Source organism: Oryctolagus cuniculus, chromosome 8 (genome assembly GCF_964237555.1).
Source record: "Oryctolagus cuniculus chromosome 8, mOryCun1.1, whole genome shotgun sequence".
Taxonomy (NCBI): Eukaryota; Metazoa; Chordata; class Mammalia; order Lagomorpha; family Leporidae; genus Oryctolagus; species Oryctolagus cuniculus.
Genome location: NC_091439.1, coordinates 108,006,287 through 108,025,836, shown reverse-complemented (window position 1 = coordinate 108,025,836; position 19,550 = coordinate 108,006,287). Strand labels below are relative to the sequence as shown.

Genomic DNA, 19,550 nt, shown 5'->3' with positions numbered 1-19,550 from the left:
GGCCCTGCACCCCATGGGAGACCAGGAAAAGCACCTGGATCCTGGCTCCTGCCATCGGATCAGCGCGGTGCGCCAGCTGCAGCGGCGGCCATTGGAGGGTGAACCAACGGCAAAGGAAGACCTTTCTCTCTCTCTTTTTTTTTTTTTTTTTTTTTTTTTTTTATCTTTTATTTAATGAATATAAATTTCCAAAGTACGTCTCATGGGTTACAATGGCTTTCCCCCCCATACCGTCCCTCCCACCCACCACCCTCCCCTTTCCCACTCCCTCTCCCCTTCCATTCACATCAAGATTCATTTTCGATTATCTTAATATACAGAAGATCAGCTTAGTATACCTTAAGTAAGGATTTCAACAGTTTGTTCCCACACAGAAACATAAAGTGAAAAATAATAGATGATTTTTTTTTAAATGATGATGAAATCAGATCAGACCTATTGTCATGTTTAATCCCAGTGAGAGTCAAGTTGGGAATTGATAGTTTCTTTTTTTTTTTTTTTTTTAACAGAAGATCAGTTTAGTGTACATTAAGTAAAGATTTCAATCGTTTGCACCCCCATAGAAACACAAAGTGAAATATACTGTTTGAGTACTCGTTATAGCATTAAGCCTCAGTGTACAGCACATTAAGGACAGAGATCCTACATGAGGAGTAAGTGCACAGTGACTCCTGTTGTTGACTTTACAAATTGACACTCCTGTTTATGGCATCAGTAATCTCCCTATGCACCAGTCATGAGTTTCCAAGGCTATGGAAGCCCCTTGAGTTCTCCGACTCTTATCTTGTTTAGACAAGGTCATAGTGAAAGTGGAGGTTCTCTCCTCCCTTCAGAGAAAGGCACCTCCCTCTTTGAAGACCTGTTCTTTCCACTGGGATCTCACTCACAGAGATCTTTTTGCCAGAGTGTCTTGGCTTTCCATGCCTGAAATACTCTAATGGGCTTTTCAGCCAGATCCGAGTGCCTTTAGGGCTGATTCTGAGGCCAGAGTGCTATTTAGGACATCCGCCATTCTATGAGTCTGCTGAGTATCTCACTTCCCATGTTGGATCACTCTCCCCTTTATTTATTCTATCGGTTAGTGTTAGCAGATACTAGACTTGTTTATGTGCTCCCTTTGACTCTTAGTCCTTTCATTATGATCAATTGTGAACTGAAATTGATCACTTGGAATAGTGAGATGGCATTGGCACATGCCACCTTGATGGGATTGAATTGGAATCCCCTAGTATGTTTCCAACTCTACCAATTGGGGCAAGTCAGCCCGAGCATGCCCCAAATTATACATCTCTTCCCTCTCTTATTCCCACACAGTTATTCTTAAGTGTTGAAAATTAACTGAAATGTGACCTTTCTCTCTCTGTCTCTTTCTCTCACTGTCCACTCTGCCTGTCAAAAAAAAAAAAAAAAAAAAAAAAAAAGATAATACACGGCTGGTGCCCAATAGGCTAATCCTCCGCCTGCGGCGCGCCGGCACACCCACACCGGGTTCTAGTCCTGGTCGGGGTGCCGGATTCTGTCCCAGCTGCCCCTCTTCCAGGCCAGCTCTCTGCTGTGGCCAGGGAGTGCAGTGGAGGATGGCCCAAGTGCTTGGGCCCTGCACCCCATGGGAGACCAGGACAAGTACCTGGCTCCTGCCATCGGATCAGTGCGGTGCGCCGGCCGCAGCGGCCATTGGAGGGTGAACAGCAAAGGAAGACCTTTCCCTCTGTCTCTCTCTCTCACTGTCCACTCTGCCTGTCAAAAAAAAAAAAAAAAAAAAAAAAAAAAAGATAATACGCGTACGTGGAGAACACATGATAATTAACAAGATTTACAAAAATAACACGGCTCCCTTCAGTAGTTAACACAGTGTTTGCGTGTGAAGCTTAGGTGAACATCCCAACCTTCGAGACGCCTCCTGAGCTTGGAAACGACCTGCTAATGCCAAAGCACCTCATTCCAAGTGCTGTGCGTTTGCCGGCAGTGATTGAGGGTCCGCAGACACTACCAGTAACGTCGACGGAGAAACCCGTGTGCATCTGAGCGGCGCCTCAGCCAGACTAGCAGCTGACCGGTTCTGCCCCCAGGGCCTTCGACACCGGGACGGAGCCGGCATCCCGACCCCAGGATCCACCGGCGCGCCTTGGTTCCTTGGCGCCACACCGCCTGCACAAAGATCCCGGTGCAGCTGGCAGTCCCGCAGCAACCGGACAGGGCACGCGGAGCAGCTCAGGCGGAGTCGGGGGCGTGGCTGGGGGCGGGACTGTGGGCGTGGGGCGGGGCCTGTTCCAGAAAGGGCGAGGATAGGGCCCGGCTGTGTGCGGGGCGGGGCTCGGGGCGTGGCCGGGGCGGCGCTCTGCGGGGCCAGGGGCGGGGCCGGGTGTGGAGGTGCAGCGCTGGCGGGCGTGGGCTTGGGCGCGGGCAGCCCCTGTGGGCTACTGAGCTCGCAGAAAGCGGTCGGCGCCTGGCTGCGGGCGGCGAGGCCGAGAGTCGCGAGCACCCATGGCGTTTCCACGTTCATCCGTGCAGTCCGAGGTGACCGAAGGGGAGGACATGGCAGAAGCGTCCCGCAGTTCCGAAGTCTCCCAGGAGCCCCTGATGCTCAGGCTTCTCCAGGAGCACAACAGTGAGCGCAGGGAGACCGAGGAGGAGGACGAGGAGGAAGAGGAGGACGAGGAGGAAGAGGAGGGAGAGGCGCGAGACGAGACCCCTGAACCCCGCCGATCCTGCGAGCCCTACGAGCCCCGCGCGCCCCGCGCTGTCCACACGGCCCCCGCGTTCCGGGAGCCCCGCGAGCCCAGACGAGTCGTGTGGCCGCGCGCGGTGCTGGTGTCGCCGTCGCTGATCTGCAGACCCCCGCCCCGGCTGCCCTCCATGAGCGGTAGGTGTCACCCCACCACCTGGTCGGTCCACACCCCAGCATCTGGCCTTGGGGAGCTCGCTGCGGGATTTGCGTTTTTTTTTTTTTTTTTTTTTTTTTTTTTTTTTTTTTTTAAGATTTATTTATTTGGAAACAATTACAGAAAGAGAGAGAGAGAGAGAGATCTCCCGTCCGCTTGTTCACTCCCCAGATAGCCACAGCCACTAGTGCTGAGCAAGGAGCTTCAGCCAGGTCTCCCACGCAGGTTCAGGGGCCCAAGCACGTGGGCCATCTTCCTCTGCTTTCCCTGGCCATTAGCAGGAAGCTGGATTGGAAGTGGAGCAGCCAGGACTCAAACCAGCGCCCCAAGGGATGCCAGCACTACGGGTGGCTGCTTTGGCTACACCACCCCGGCTGTTCTTGGTGACTTGTTGCTGCCCCTTGAACCTCACCCCTATAGTCGCAGGCTGGATTTGCCCCAGCTAAAGGACAGGATCCTTGAAAAGAGGTTATTTTTTGTCAGCGATTGGCACCGGGTTGCCTGGGATGTAAACGCATTCGTTGACCGAGTCTCAGAGTTCAGGTACTAAGTGTTCAGTACCTGCTCACCAGGCTCACAAGGTAACAGCACTGGTGGCACTTGGGTGTTACCGCCCTTGCTGTGACCACATCAGCTCACTGTGACCCCTCACTGATGACCCAACCCCATGCAATCCTTTGTCCATGATGACCCTTCAGTCGCTCAGCTGGCCAGTTTTTGTCGCATGTTCTGGCTGACTCCTCCATTCTACGGCCTCCATTCTACGATCTGCCATTATAACTGTTCTCACACCTTCCCCTCTGTGTAGCTCCTGACAAAACCCAGCCTTGGCTAAGGCCAGCAAACCCTCCACCCTCTGCGCCCACGCAGGTGACTCACTGTCCAAGATTGCACATGGGCGCTCACTGCTTTTATCCGATTTCTATTTATTTATTTATTTATTTATTTATTTATTTATTTTTGACAGAGTGGACAGTGAGAGAGAAAGACAGAGAGAAAGGTCTTCCTTTTACCATTGGTTCACCCTCAGTGGCCACCCCAGCGGCGCGCTGCAGCCGGCGAACCGTGCTGATCTGAAGCCAGGAGCCAGGTGCTTCTCCTGATCTCCCATGGGGTGCAGGGCCCAAGCACCTGGGCCATCCTCCACTGCACTCCCTGGCCACAGCAGAGAGCTGGCCTGGAAGAGGGGCAACCGGGACAGAATCCGGCGCCCCAACCGGGACTAGAACCCAGTGTGCCGGCGCCGCAAGGCGGAGGGTTAGCCTAGTGAGCCACAGCGCCGGCCCTTTTATCCAATTTCATCGCCTCAAGTCCATCTGTCCTTTGGCACTGCCTGCTTAGCTCACTTTATCCATCTGCAGTCCATTTTCCTGGTCTCTCAGAAGAGGACAAAATGCCGTCTGCACCCCTCCCTCCTGCAGCATCTATGTCTCCCTTTCTAGAGAGTGAGTCCCAGGCGCGCACACACGCCTGGACAGCTCATCTTGACATCACCCTGGCCCCTGCTCCGTCTTCAGACTCCTGCTTCCCCTGCCATCACCACCTTCTGCAGACCTTGTCGGAAGACTTGTCTGCACTGAGTCGATTTCCTCCAGTCTCATCCTCTACTCACTCCCCACCCCACCGCCCCGCATTGGGCATCTGTCCCCTCCACGTCACGGAAACTGCTCTAGTGTACCGTGTTTCTGTTCACCAGCGCTGCGTCCTACGTGGGGGTGGCAGTGTCCCATGGATGTATCACCTCCCCACCCCAAATGATCTCATTTTTCACCCCATCCCTTGTCAATGGCCACACACTTTCCAGAATGTTCCAAGCACTCTCATCTCCAGGCTGTGTATTTCCAACTCTCCCCCTCCATTGCCCTCCTTTGGCTAAAGCAAAATGTCAACTTCAAGTGGACCTGTAGTCCGTTGGCCCTGCTCCTCTTCTGTACCTGTCACTACTGGGTGTCCTGCTCCTCCTAGCCACCCGTGGAACCACTGCCTTGCATATGTCCTGAACTCCCTTGCTTCTCTCTCCATCATTCTTGCCTGGTTAGATAACGATGGCAGAGGCAAACAACTGTGCGGCCTGATGCCGCAATTCAGGGCTCTCAGCGGGGCTTGGTCACAGCAGTGCTCTTCCCAGTCCATTTCCCGGATGTCCCTTCCTCCCTCCTCGCTCCTCACCAACGATCCCCCCACCCCCAGCAAAGGGGAAATCACACTAGATCTTCCTTTCTTTCCAACATGGGATTTGCCAAGCTTCCAGCATCTGTCCTTTTCTCTTGTTCACAATGGATAAGCTATCCTGTTCCTATTAAAGGCCATCCCGTTAGTCCATACATTGGATCCCATCCTACTTAGTTTCCTTTTTCTTTTAATGATTAATTTTTTTAATTATTTGAAAGAGAGAGGTAGAAGAGAGAGGTGTCTTTCATCTGCTGGTTCACTCCCCAAATGGCTGCAATGGCCAGAGCTGAGCTGATCTGATCTGAAGCCAGGAGCTGGAAGCTTCTTCTGGGTCTCTGACATGGGTGCAGGGGCCCAAGGACTTGGGTCATCCTCCACTGCTATCCCAGGCCAGAGCAGAGAGCTGGATAGGAAGTGGAGCAGCCGGGACTTGAACCAGCGCCCATCTGGGATGCTGGTGCTGCAGGCCAGGGCTTTAACCTGATTTAACCCACAGCACCAGCCCCACCTAACTTCTTATTGTCCCCAAGATTATCCCCCCTCCTGCATCGTTGCTCTCGCAGACTTTCTGGATCATTCCTAGTGGCATTCACGCGTGCACAATAATTCAACTCTTAAAAATAAAACACCTTTCCCTTAATGCCGTGTGCCCCTCCAAGTACCACTCCTATTTCTCTGCTCTTCTTTAGAAGAAAAAATTCTCAAAAGAGTTGTCCAGAAATTACCATCTGTATGTCTTCTGTTCCCACTCTCTTGAGAACCACTGGAACTAGGCTGCCATCCCTCCGCTTAGCTGAAGTTGCTTGTGTTGAGGTCACAATGACCTCTGCCCCAGATCTGGTGTGAGCGCTTCATCCTCATCCTACCCAGCGGACACAGTTGCTCTTTTCTTAGAATCTTTCTTCACTGGATTCCGGGGAGACGGCTCCCTCCACTGTCCTGCCTCAGTGATTGTTCCTGACTCAGTTTCCTTGGCTGGACCCTTCTCTTGCCAACCTTCAGGCTGAAACGCCTGATGTCTGAGGCCTCTCGGGTTCCTTTAGAGCTTTTCTTATTCTCTGGGTGATGTCATCAATTACATGGCGTTACTTATAGGCTGGTGACTATCGATAGCCTCAACTTCTCCTCTGAACTCCAGAGCCTATTTAGCATCCTTGCTTGAACATGTGTTGTGCACACAAGGCTTCTTCTGTCCTAAGGCATGCCATCATTCTAACACCTGATTTATTCCCATACCCTGCCTCAAGCCATTAGCAAGTCCTAACTTTGAATTACAGGTATATCCTGAGCATGACTTTTTTTTTTTTTATTTGATTTGAGAGTCAGCGAGAAAGAGAGAGAGCAGGAGGGAGAGGGAGAGAGAGAGAGAACAAGCTCCTATCTGCTGATTTACTCCCCAAATGCCCACAATGACTGGGGCTGGGCCAGAGCTGGGAACGCTGCTCAGACCTCCTGTGAGTGTGACAGGAACCATCCTGCTGCCTAGTTGGGTCAGCGTAAGACTTAAGGACTCTGGTGTGGGACACCAGCACCTGCATGGCTAGGCTAATCACCTGCCCTGACCAAAGCGAGTGGGTCCTTCTCCACCCTTGGGCTTTTCCAAACACTGCCACAGTGGCTTGCACAGATGGCGGCACGGGGCAGTGCTCAGTAGCCGTTAGCCATGAGCAGCATTGCTAGGAGCACCTCATTTCACCTCGTGGAGGCTCCCATCTTCCCAACATGCCTGTCTCCTTCCAGGCCCTCTCCGACACCACGATCTCCCTGGTCATCCCCCCCAGACTGCTGGCTCCTTCTCAGACCCAGCGGCCAAGCCCTCTCTGTACTCCTGCGCTCCAGCTGGTTCCATCCTGGCCCTTCTCCCCTAGGTGGGCGTATCCACGGCTGTGGCTTTAAGCAGCATTTCCAGGCTGCTGCCTTCTAACTTTTGTACTCCCACTCCACTTCTGCTGTCCTGAGGTGGACAATCACAAGCAGGCACTTCGAAGTGTTTGTGGGAAAAACCTGGAATTAAAAGATAAGCTTATTTTGCTGCAAAACTATATTGAAGTCCAAGCATGCTTTTAAAAAAAATTATTTACTTAAGTGACAGGCAGAGTGACAGAGAAGGAGGGAGGGAGAGAGAGAGAGAGAGAGAGACTCTTCCATTCACTGATCCATTCCCCAGACGGCTGCAGCAGCCAGGGCTGGGCCAGGATGAATGCTGAGGCCAAGGTCATGGGTGGTGAAATAATTCACCAGGGCGGTGAGGCAGAGCGAGCAGAGTTAGATTTATTGACTCCACTGCAAGGGAGCACAGGACAGCGAGAGGCTGTTTGCTGCCCAAGCGTGATTATTTTTTTATAATGCACTTTTCCATATTCCATGAATATTCCCTTATATGCGTGGATTGCAAAAGTTGTGGGTTTTTTTTTTTTGCACCAAAATAAGCTTATCTTGTAATTCTCTCTTCCATGAACCTTTTGAAGTCCCCTCCTACCTTCAACATCTAGACATCTCCACGTGGATTTATCACAGGCATCTCAAGTGTAATAGGCTTTGAAACAGACGCCCTGATGTTCCCCCCAGTCTTGTTCTTCTCTCCGTTTTCCCCATTTAAGAAAACTGCATCCGGTGGCTCAAGCTGGACAACATTTCCTATTCTTCTGTGATTCCTCTTTCTTTACCTTAAATACCGAGCGCCCAGTGCCAGTTCTGTTGGCTTTACCTCCAGAACATTCCCCAACACTCACCTCATCTGGATTCCCACGTCAGCTTCCCGAGTAGGCTCCCTGTCTCTCCTCTCATGCCCTGCAGCCTGTTTGCCACCGTTGCTAGAGTGAGGATTTTAAAGACCAGCTCGGGTCACATCTTGCCCGTAGAGCCCTTCCTACTGCTCTTGGTAAGCCCCCGTGTGTGCAGGGCTCCCTGGAGCTCAGGGAGCTGTCTGCTCCCAGCCTCTCCTCCCTCCTGCATGCTCACCGTGCCCACCTGTGCTGTGTCCTTGCTGCGCCCCCAGGAGGCTGAGCCCTTAACTTGGACCTGTTTCAGTCTGCATTTGTGGTTTCTTCCACCTGAAGTGCTTCTTGTTTTCCCATGATCACCTCATGGCTAAGCCCTATCATTCAAGTCTCAGCCCACTTTTATTTTATTTCATGACTTATTTGAGAGGTAGGGGTGCACGTGTGCATGGGCCTACACACACAGAGACACGGGGAGAGAGAGACAGAGACAGAGAGAGGGAAGAGAGAGATCCCTTCTTCCCACCTGCTGGTTCACTCCCCAAATGCCCTTTGGCATATGTGTGCCCCACATGGTGGCAGGAACCCAATAACTCGATTCATTCCCACTGCCTCCCCAAGGTCTAACCTGGCCAGACGCCGGAGTCAGGAATGGAACCAGGAGCTCCAAATGTGGGACGCGGGCATCCTAACTGCTGGTTAAGATCAAATGCCCACCCTTTTTTGATATATAAATGTCTGATCCATTTGGCGCTTATCCTGGCACGGGGTGTGTGTGTGTGTGGTAAATCCAACATTTCTAGTGACTGTTCACTTGAACCAACTCCCCAGAGATGAAGTCAGCTAAAACTGAGCATGGGAAACAGACGTGAAGTAAAAGGGAACAGAACCACGCGAGTGTAGACCTGGGGGCGTGGCAGGAGCGAGCACGGCTCACGCTGCTGTCCTCACAGCGTGGCACGGTCGTGTTCAGCGCGAGGTGGGACAGTCCTGGGTTTGTTGCTGTTGCTTAACCAGCAGTGAGGGGTCATCCTCTTCCTGCCTCTCCCGTGCCAGCCACCGCAAACGCCTTTCCCGGACTTTCTGTGCCCTCGCCCCAAATAACCCTGCACCAAGGGGCCACGGCCCAGCGGGCACGGCCAGGGGCTGTGCCCAGGACAGCAGCAGGCACGGCTGGAGGGGAGAGCCCGAGCCTGTGGCCTAGTGTCACAGCAGAGACCCTCCCGATCCGCAACAGGACTGCACCTAAAACAACTGCCAACAGCGCTTCAAAGCGCAGACCCCAGGGGAGCTTCTCGAAGAATCTGAAAACTGCCGAAATGTTCTTTTTCCAAGTCCCAGTCTCTGTGACAGCTGCTCCCCACAAACACCCTCCCAGGCCCCCTCAAGCTGCCGCCTGCCCCTCTTTCCCCCGCCCCCGCCGCCGCTCCCCCTGACCCGGATCTGTTCTGTTCCGTTCTTCTGGGGGCCGCTGCCTTCCCTTTGCAGGCTGCCACCCTTGGGTCTCGCACCCTTACTCGGGTGCGGAGCGATGGCCTTGCACCTGCCGTGTAATCCTGCTTCCGTCCAGCAGGTGGCGGCCTTCTCCACAGGGCGACGCAAAGCCTGGACCCGGAGCAGCGCGGCCACGCGGTCCCGCCACGCTCAAGGACTACAGCATGCGAGAGTCCCTAACACTTTCTAGACCCCCGCGGTACTTGTTGAGCGCACGGTGGCCGACGTGCAGGCTGCGCGCTGGATACCTAACAGTCATCCATTCTACCTTGAAGCTAAGGACTGTGCGTGCTTCCGCTTTGACTTGTCAGGGGTCACAGAACAGAGACTGAGCCCAGGGGCCAGGCTGCATCCCCTGGGCCCCTTCATCAGCCCTATGGGAGCAGGCCCTCCGCTGGGTGCTGGGGGTGACCGGGAGGTGGAGGTGACCGAACGCCTGGAGCTGGGCACGGCACTCACCCCGCTGTAAGTGCCCAACGGCTATTATAACGTCAGTGCCTCCGGTGAGCCTGCTTCAAAAAGTTGGTGGAAACCGGAATTGTAAGTTGATTTTGGGGCAAGAAATTCTGAAATCCATGCACACAAGAGCCCTTCAAAAGTTCATGAAGATTGCATGTTAAGGGGCAGGCGGGTGGCGCCGTGGTTAGGTTGCCGCTTGGGCTGTGCATGACCGTTATACAAGTGCCTGGCCGGGGTCTGGGCTGCTCCATTTCTGACCCAGCTTCCTGCTCGTGTGCAGCCTGGGAGGCAGCAGGTGGTGGCCCAAGTACCTGGTCCCTGCCACTGCCGTGGGAGACCCAGATTGAGGTCGAGGCTTCAGGCTTTGCCCTGGTCAGCCCTGGTGGGTCCAGGCATTTGGGGAGTGAACCAGGAGATGGGAGATACCTCTGTCTGTCTCCATCTGTCCTCTGCTTTCCAATAAGAACTGAAGATAATAAAAAATGTAAAAGAAAATTATGAAAAACTTATGTATGGACTTGAAATATTTTTGTATCAAAATAAACATCTTTAAATTCCACCTTTCCATGAATTGTTTTTTAAAAAAGACTTATTTATTTATTTGAAAGTCAGAGTTAGAGAGAGAGGGAGAGATAAAAAGAGAAAACTGGGACCAGCACTGTGGCGTAGCATGTTAAGCTGCCACCTGCAGTGCCAGCATCCTATATGGGTGGCAGTTTGAGTCCTGGCTGCTCCACTTCCCATCCAGCTCTCTGCTATGGCCTGGGAAAGCAGTAGAAGATGGCCCAAGAGCTTGGGCCCCTGCACCCATGAAGGAGACCGGGAAGAAGCTCCTGGCTCTAGCTAGCTCCTGGCTTCAGATTTTTGCAGCTCCGGCCATTGGGGTCAATTGAAGAGTGAACCAGCAGACGGAAGACCTCTCTCTCTCTCTCTCTCTCTCTTTCTCTGCCTCTCCTTCTGTCTGTGTAACTCTTTCAAATAAATAAATAAATAAATAAATAAATAAATAAATAAATAAATAAATCTTTAAAAAAGAGAGAGAGCAAGAGCGAGAGAAAGCTTCCATGCAATGGTTCACACCCCAAATGACCACTGCTTTCCCAGGCCATAGCAGGGAGCTGGATCGGAAGTGGAGCAGCCAGGACACAAGCTGGCACCCATATGGGATGCCGGCATCTCAGGTGGCGGCTTAACCCAGCCCTGCACCCCGTGAGCTTTTTAAAGCGCCCTCGTAGCTGGTAGTCCTGTGACAGGCAGAGAAGGAAACATCTGTTCAGTGATGCATACCGCATGGGACAAGGTGCACAACAGAAAGCGAGTGTTCCCAAGCAGCTCACAAGCTAAGGGGAAACAGCGACCCAGCATCGCATGCAAAAGCTCTAAGCAGAGTCCAGGCAATGAATGGGATGTGCATGCTCAGCCCAACACAAGCAGGGTCTCTGCGTGGCAGGCTTTCTGTCGTCCCCACACAACCTTGCCAAGCAGCTCTGTCCCCGGCTCCCAGACAGGGAATATGAGACCCAGTGCTTTGTCCAAGGGAGCCCAGCAGTGGACCCGGCGTTCAAAGCCCTGTTAGTGGATCCAAAGGCTGGGAAATGCTGCCACGACTGGACAGGTGGGGGCAGTCTAGCCTCGCTTGGGCACAGGAAGGCCGCTGTCACTTCCTGCAGGAGAGGGAGCTGGCCGGGAAGCTGGAGTGTGCCGTGCGCAGGAAGCTTGGCCAAGGAGGACGGGTGGGCGTGTCAGATCTTCCCCTGCCCTCTCCTAACACGCTGTTCCCTGGACTCATGGCTCAGCCGCGTGTGGGAGGTTTGTGTGGAGACGTAGGAGAGGAGGAAGCTTACTGTCGGGAAGACACTGGAAGTTTGCTATGGTGCGCCCACCGCAGAAAGCTAAAACAGACAAAAGTGTATTTATAATTGTATTAATTCGGCTGTATGCACAAAATTAAAATAACATTAAAATAAGCGATATAACTTAAAGACATGTATTTCTGGTGTCATATTTCATGAGAACCAGTTTGGTTTCATTTATTCATGTGTGCATTTGACACCACAAGACTCTCTTTGCTGAGTAGCTTCAGATACTTTTTCGGGGTATATCATTTTTTTAAAAAGATTTCTTTATTTGAAAGTTGGAGTTACACAGAGAGAGGAGAGACAGGAAGAGAGAGAGAGAGGGAGAGAGAGAGAGAGAGAAAGCTCTTTCATCCATTGTTTCACTCCCCAGTTGGCCGCAATGGCTGGAGCCACACCAATCCGAAGCCAGGAGCCAGGAGCTTCTTCCTGGTCTCCCACGCAGGTGCAGGGGCCCAACAACCTGGGCCATCTTCCACTGCTTTCCCAGGGCATAGCAGAGAGCTGGATCGGAAATGGAGCAGCCAGGACTCGAACCAACTCCCATATGGGATGCCGGCACCACGGGTGGCGGCTTTACCTGCTACGCCACAGCGCCAGCCCCCCAAACAACATTTACAATTATTCTCTAATACCACTAAATACTTGGCCTCCCTAATTGTCCTCAAGGTGCATTTTCTTCCATTGATTTGTTTGGATTTGGACTCTAGCCACGTGTTGCGTATGGGGTCTCATGTCTTTGCCCTTTTGGTCTCCATCAGTGGCCCTTATCCTCTCTGGATTTTTGAAGCACCATTTGTTTGTTAGAAAATAAATTCTCTGACGCTGACTCATTCCTTATGACGTCTTCAGTGTGCTCTTGGAGCGTCCCTGTTTCTTGCACAGGGCTAGATTAAGAGGCTGGCTGAGGTTGGAGCAAATTAGGTGGTGGGTGCACTGGGTGAGGCTCGGGGGGAACGGAAGATGGATGATAGGAAGTGGGGTTGATACTGGTTAAAATTAGGCCCAGGCTGCCCACTGCTGCACGGCCAGTCCGCCAGAGACGAGCGTTGTTGCAAAGAAACAGGTTTACTCAGGAGTCCAGCGTCTTGGGGCGGGGGGCGGGGGGGGGGCAGGGCAGGGCAGGGCAGGGCAGGGCAGGGCAGGGCGGGGGATGGATGGACCCTGGCTCACAGAAGTCTCCACTCCCCTTGATGTAGGACAGCTCAGACAGATAATTTTCAGGTCATGAGCTGGAAGCCGCACCTCCTCCGCTCTGTGTTGCCGTGTTCACCTACCTGTCAATCAGGGGAGCCCTCCCCAGGAAGTACCACCTCCTCTCTGGGACGTGGGGGTGGTACCACAGTACACCCTTCCCGCTTAGCTAAAGTGTAGAAAGTTAAGGGCAGGAGCTCTCTCTCCTCCCCGTGGACTCAGGGCGAGCAGAGCACAGTATGATAATTCCCTTTCTATAGCCCATTCTCCCTTAATAAAGCCCTAACGGGCCCGTGTATTTTTCTCACTTTGTAATTAGAGTTTTTCACACTGCATGCCTGTGGGGAGCAGCTCGGACTAGACTGTTACTGGAATTAAGACTTATTCTATGCATCTGCTCTCCCACAATATGGCGCTGGGAGAGAAGTAAACAGCTTCCGCACAGCTGCCTCCAGTTCAACCAATTAACTGTAGGACTTGCTCCTGATTGGAGAGCAGCGTACTCGGCGTGTGGGCAGCCGAGTTAGGATTGGCGGAGGAGGACTATAAAGGAGGAGAGAGACGGCATGCACCAGGAACATCTATGGGGGACATCTAAGGGAACCCGTGCAGCCCCCGAAAGAGCCGGCCGGCGGTGTGCCGCTCCCCTGCGGAAGTGGGGAATGCGGCCAGGGGGAACTGCCCTTCCACGGAGGTGGAAGGGATAGTAGCCAACCCGGGAAGAACCAGCAGCAAACCCGGGGAGGGCCGAGCAGACGAAAGAACAGCGCAGGGTCCTGTGTCGTTCCTCCACGAAGAGGGGGAGCGACACATGCCATGTTTGGGCCTGATTTAGAATTGTTCTCTGAGTGAAAGACAAGAACCTGGAAAATTAATTTAGGCCCAGCCGTAACACCCCCTCCCACAGCTGGCAAGTTAGCAGGAGGGTTTTCTTTAATTTTATTTCAGGCTGGTGCCGCGGCTCACTAGGCTAATCCTCCACCTTGCGGCGCCGGCACACCGGGTTCTAGTCCCAGGCGGGGCGCCGGATTCTGTCCCGGTTGCCCCTCTTCCAGGCCAGCTCTCTGCTGTGGCCAGGGAGTGCAGTGGAGGATGGCCCAAGTGCTTGGGCCCTGCACCCCATGGGAGACCAGGAGAAGCACCTGGCTCCTGCCTTCGGATCGGCACAGCGCGGCGGCCGTAGCAGCTACTTGGGGGCTGAACCAACGGAAAAAGGAGGATCTTTCTCTCTGTCTCTGTCTCTCTCTCACTGTCTAACTCTGCCTGTCAAAAAAAAAAAAAGGTTTTATTTCATTTATATGAAAGGCAGAGTTCAGGGAGAGAGAGGGAGAGGGAGGGAGGGAGGAAGAGGGAGAGAGAGACAGAGAGAATCATTCATCTACTGGTTCACTCCACAAATGGCTGCCAAGGCTGAAGCCAGGAGCTCCAGCCCGGTCTCCCAAGTCGGTGGCAGGGGCCCAAGCACTGGGGGCATCCTCTGCTGCTTTCCCAGGCCCATTAGCAGGGAGCTGGACTGGGAGCAGAGCCTGTGGAACTCGAACCGGCATTCCTATGGGATGGCAGCGTTGCAGGCTTAACCCGCTGTGCCACAATGCCAGGCCGGGAGAGAATTTTTAAGGGAGAGAAAAGGGGTTGGGAGAGGCGGTGCCGGTGCCGGCGGTCAGCCCTGAGCCACGGGTGCAGGCTTCGCTGATGTGAAGCTGGGTGTATTGGTGAGCGGCCATACACGTCTCCCTTATCCGAGGTCCTCCGTTCCGGCCGTTGCTCTGCAGTCAGGACTTCCGTCCTCCGCTCACGCCACCCGCGCTGGGCCAGACTACCTGGCAACTTCACAGCTGTCTCAAGGCTAGTTTCTGGAATTTCCTAACAAGCCTCATTATTTTTTCATATTTATTATTTGAGAGAGTTACAGAGAAGGAGAGAGAGCGAGAGCGAGAGAGAGAGAGAGAGTTTTCCATCCACTGGTTTACTTCCCAAATGACCGCAACAGCCAGTGCTGGGTAAGGTTGAAGCCGGGAGCACTTAGCCTCTTCCAGGTCTCCCACAGGGGTGCAGGGGCCCAAGGACTTAGGCCATCTTCCACTGCTTTCCCAGGCGCATTAGCAGGGAGCTGGAAGTGGAATAACTAGGACTCAAACCGGCGCCCACAGGGGGCGCTGCAGGCAGAGGCTTCGCCTTCTATGCCACAGTAGCTGCCCCTAATCACTATGATCTTTATTGTAACTTGTCTTTATGGCTTGTGTTTTAAAATGTTTAAAGCTTATTTAAAGTGACCCCCAACCCTTACTATTATAAGATCATAGCTACAAGAATAGTTACTAAGATTCTTTTAAATTTCTTCACCTCTGCTCCCCCTTTAAATATTAATTTTGGCAGGAACACCTCTGTACTGAGCCCTTCTAGCATTTGCTGAAGTTGTTTTAAGCTAATATATTTTCCTTAACCAGTTCTTTGTTGGGAAAATAAACTAAGAAAGTGCCTCATAAATAGATTCTTGCCAGAATTTTCTCACATATCATAAATTCTTCTCTGGAGAACAATTTTTGGAGAAAAATTTTACCTTGTATTCAATCATTTAAGATACTTTATTGGAAATGTCCTTATTTTCCTTCATTTAACTTGATTTCATGGAGCACAATTAGGAATAAACTTTGAAAAAGGAGAAAAGTAAGAAAATAGGACCATATTCACCTCCACATGATCAAATTTTAGTTTATTTTATGCCTTGTATAACACTGGTAAGAGAATTTTTTTTTTTTTTTGGTACCAAAAATAAATCACCGATAGCCTTTATTTTGTAAATCGTTAGAGATCTAGGGGCCGGTGGTCAGTCCAACGCTTAAGACCAACTGCAAGACCCCATATTGGAGCCCTTGGGTTTGATATCCGCCTCCGGCTCCTGCCTCCAGCTTCCTGCTAAAGCAGACTCTGAGGGGTAGCAGGTGACAGCGGAAGAAATGGAGTCCCTGAAACCTATATGGGAGGGAGACATGGGCTGGGTTCTCCTCTCCTCTCTTGACGGGACCTAGCCCTGGCCATTGTAGGCATTTAGGGAGTGAGCCAGGGGACAGGAACTCTCTCTCTCTCTCTCTCTCTCTCTCTCTGTGTGCCCCTCACATACGTAAGTAAAAAATTTTAATTGCCATGTCTCAAAAAATCAGTCCACAGATAGTTTATCTGAACATGGCTGTGGCAGGTAATCATCTTGGCCTAGAATTTTAAAAAAGAAAGCACATAAATTTTAGGGTTAATGCAACCTTATTTACAACTGAATGAATTAGAAAACAACCTGAGTTACAACATCGCGTTTATTTGTGACCCAAAGTAACTTTCACCACATTTAGTCTTTTTTTTTTTTTTTTTTTTTTTTTTTTTTTTGACAGGCAGAGTGGACAGTGAGAGAGAGAGAGACAAAGAGAAAGGTCTTCCTTTGCCGTTGGTTCATCCTCCAATGGCCGCCGCGGCCGGCGCACTACGGCCGGCACACCGCGCTGATCTGAAGGCAGGAGCCAGGAGCCAGGTGCTTTTCCTGGTCTCCCATGGGGTGCAGGGCCCAAGCACTTGGGCCATCCTCCACTGCACTCCCGGGCCACAGCAGAGAGCTGGCCTGGAAGAGGGGCAACCGGGACAGAATCCGGCGCCCCGCCGGCGCCCCGACCGGGACTAGAACCCAGTGTGCCGGCGCCGCTAGGCGGAGGATTAGCCTAGTGAGCCGCGGCGCTGGCTCACATTTAGTCTTAAAGATCCAAGAATCCAAGGAAATTCGTTCATTTGCTTAGAGGATTTAAGAACCCAGCAACACAGTTCGCACCAAGAATGAGGTTAAACTTTCAGCATGCAGCTGTGGCCAGGGAGTGCAGTGGAGGATGGCCCAAGTGCTTGGGCCCTGCACCCCATGGGAGACCAGGAGAAGCACCTGGCTCCTGCCTTCGGATCAGCGCAGTGCGCCAGCTGCAGCGCGCTGGCCGCGGTGGCCATTGGAGGGTGAACCAACGGAAAAGGAAGATCTTTCTCTCCGTCTCTCTCTCTCTCACTGTCCACTCTGCCTGTCAAAAAAAGATACACATTGTCCATGAACTTCTTTTTTAAAGATTTATTTATTTGAAAGGCTGAGTGACAGAAGGGGAGAGACAGAGAGAGATCTTCTGTGTACTGGCCCACACCCCAGATGCCCAGAACAGTTGGGGCTGAGCCAGACAATACCAGGAGCCTAGAATTTCATCCAAGTCTCCCATGTGCCTGGCAGGGACTCAAAGACTTGATCCATCATCTAGTGCCTCCAAGTGCATTAGCAGGAAGCTGGATTGGAAGCAGAGTAGCTGGACCTGGAACCAGGCATTCCAGTATGGGATGCAGGCATCCCAAGCTGTAGCTCCACCTGCTGAGCCACAAAGCCTGCCCCTCCATGAACTTGTTGAAGATCTCTCGTATGCATGGATTCAATTTTTTTTTGCACTAAATTCATGTTTTAATTCCATTTTCCCAGAGAGTGTCCTTGTATGCACCATTAGTCTTTACAGAGAGCTATCTTTATCCTGCTGTCTGGACACTCTCTTGGACCAAATTATTTTTCATAAAGTTGTTGATTTAAACTTTCACCAGCATGCACAAACTGAATCTCAGAGAAGTAAGTTGCCCGAAACCATGCAGTCGAATGAGTGGCAAAGCTGGGGTTTGAACCATGTCTGTCTGATGCACCCACTCTGCTTTGCCCAAAACACTCCAGAGGGCAAAAATGTTCCAGAACTCTCACATGTAATCAGAGACTCCCAAGAAGAGATTCTGTCTGGAATATTCTGTAGTTATGAGGCCTATTATAAGTCTTTGTAAGATCACCTACATTTTCCCGTATTTTCCCGTGGCCGGCGCCACGGCTCACTAGGCTAATCCTCTGCCTGCAGCGCTGGCACTCCGAGTTCTAGTCCTGGTGGGGGAGCCAGATTCTGTCCCGGTTGCTCCTCTTCCAAGCCAGCTCTCTGCTGTGGCCAGGGAGTGCAGTGGAGGATGGCCCAAGTGCTTGGGCCCTGCACCCCATGGGAGACCAGGAGAAGTACCTGGCTCCTGCTATCGGATCAGCGCGGTGCGCTGGCCACAGTGCGCCGGCTGCGGCGCCCATTGGAGGGTGAACCAATGGCAAAGGAAGACCTTTCTCTCTGTCTCTCTCTCTCACTGTCCACTCTGCCTGTAAAAAAAAAAAAAGAAAAAGAAAAAGAAATGAACACCTTGAATTACTGGTGATTATTTTGGTGCCCAAATAGTTCTGTTTTCTAGCTCATTTTTCTGTTGATTTGTGTTGCTATTTTTATCATATCATTGATTCCGGTTGAATCCAATTTGTGCCCTTATCTGCTTTTTTATTTTCATTTTTTAGTGAATCCTGTTGCCTGTGACTTTATAAAGAAATGGTAAGATTCTTTTTTTTTATTTCTATTTTTTTTTATTTTTATTTTTTTTGACAGGCAGAGTGGACAGTGAGAGAGAGAGACAGAGAGAAAGGTCTTCCTTTTGCCGTTGGTTCACCCTCCAATGGCCGCCGCGGCCGGCGCGCTGCGGCCGGCGCACCGCGCTGATCCGATGGCAGGAGCCAGGAGCCAGGTGCTTTTCCTGGTCTCCCATGGGGTGCAGGGCCCAAGCACCTGGGCCATCCTCCACTGCACTCCCTGGCCACAGCAGAGGGCTGGCCTGGAAGAGGGGCAACCGGGACAGAATCCGGCGCCCCGACCGGGACTAGAACCCGGGTGCCGGCGCCGCTAGGCGGAGGATTAGCCTAGTGAGCTGCGGCGCCGGCCAAGAAATGGTAAGATTCTAACTATAGTATTGGTCTCAACAGACCTAAACTCATAGAGCTGCTAAACTTACGGGGAAGACTTAGTTCTGAGGCATTTGAAGTGGAAGTCTCCCTGGGGTCATTTTATTTTACTCCTTTTCTTCTCCTTCTCCTTCTTCTATTTATTTATGTGGGAGGCAGAGTGACAGAGACAGAGATCTTCCATCTGCTGGTTCACTCCCCAAGTGGCAGCAGAGGCAGAAGGCAGCAGCCAGAACCCATCTGGGTCTCCCACGTGAGTGGCAGGGGCCCAAGCACTTGGGGCATCTTCTGCTGCTTTCCCAGGCCCATTAGCAGGGAGCTGGCTGGGGAACGGAGCAGACAGGACTGGAACAATCAGGGAAGATTCAAGGGAGCCGAGTGGGGCACAGAGGAGGCTGAGTGGTACCAAAAGTATATTTTACCTATATCATAGTTTCTGCAAAGCCTGACATTAATTCTGAAATTTGTCTGTAAAATTGCTTCAAATTCAATGCCACCAAGTCATCTACAAATTACCCTAATACACCAATTGAGCTTTTTTTCCCCTTAACGAGTGTGTATTTTATTTAGGGCCTTCCATAGACAATATACTCTTTGTTATGTTACCTATTTATTATCTTTGCTTTTATTATGTGTTATATTACTGAGTCTAGAAATGAAAAATTTCGGTCTAGAGTAGTTCAGCCTTTTAGCTCTCTTTGAATTGCCTCAAATATAGCATTGGTGGGGCTTTTTTGGGGGGAGGTTTGTGTACAGATGAGATTTGTTTGAGTAGTCACCATATTCCTTAAGCATATGTTAATCAGCTGGTATGTGTTAGTTTTTTTTCCAGGAAGAGAGTCCAAGATCTTTCTAAGCCTAAGAGACAGTGGGGAATCCCGGACAGGTAAGGCAGCTTCATTGGTCTTGTTTGTTACTGTTGTGTCCTCTGTATCAGGTGGGTAAGTACCGCTCTTACCTGCTC

At 51.7% G+C, this 19,550-nt stretch overlaps 1 protein-coding gene across 2 annotated transcripts in view; it reads left to right on the top strand.

Annotated features, from left to right (window-relative positions):
• The first annotated feature begins 2,340 nt into the window (after positions 1-2,340).
• Positions 2,341-19,550, top strand: part of SPMAP2L (sperm microtubule associated protein 2 like) — a 45,295-nt gene continuing 28,085 nt past the window's right edge. The window contains exons 1-3 of one of the 2 annotated variants that reach the window (XM_008267821.3): positions 2,341-2,863; positions 18,149-18,182; positions 19,407-19,472. In XM_008267821.3, the coding sequence (XP_008266043.2) occupies positions 2,485-2,863; positions 18,149-18,182; positions 19,407-19,472 (479 nt within the window). In that variant the 5' untranslated portion in view covers positions 2,341-2,484. The remainder of the gene's footprint in view (positions 2,864-18,148; positions 18,183-19,406; positions 19,473-19,550) is intronic. The other variant, XM_008267820.3, reaches the window with a different exon arrangement.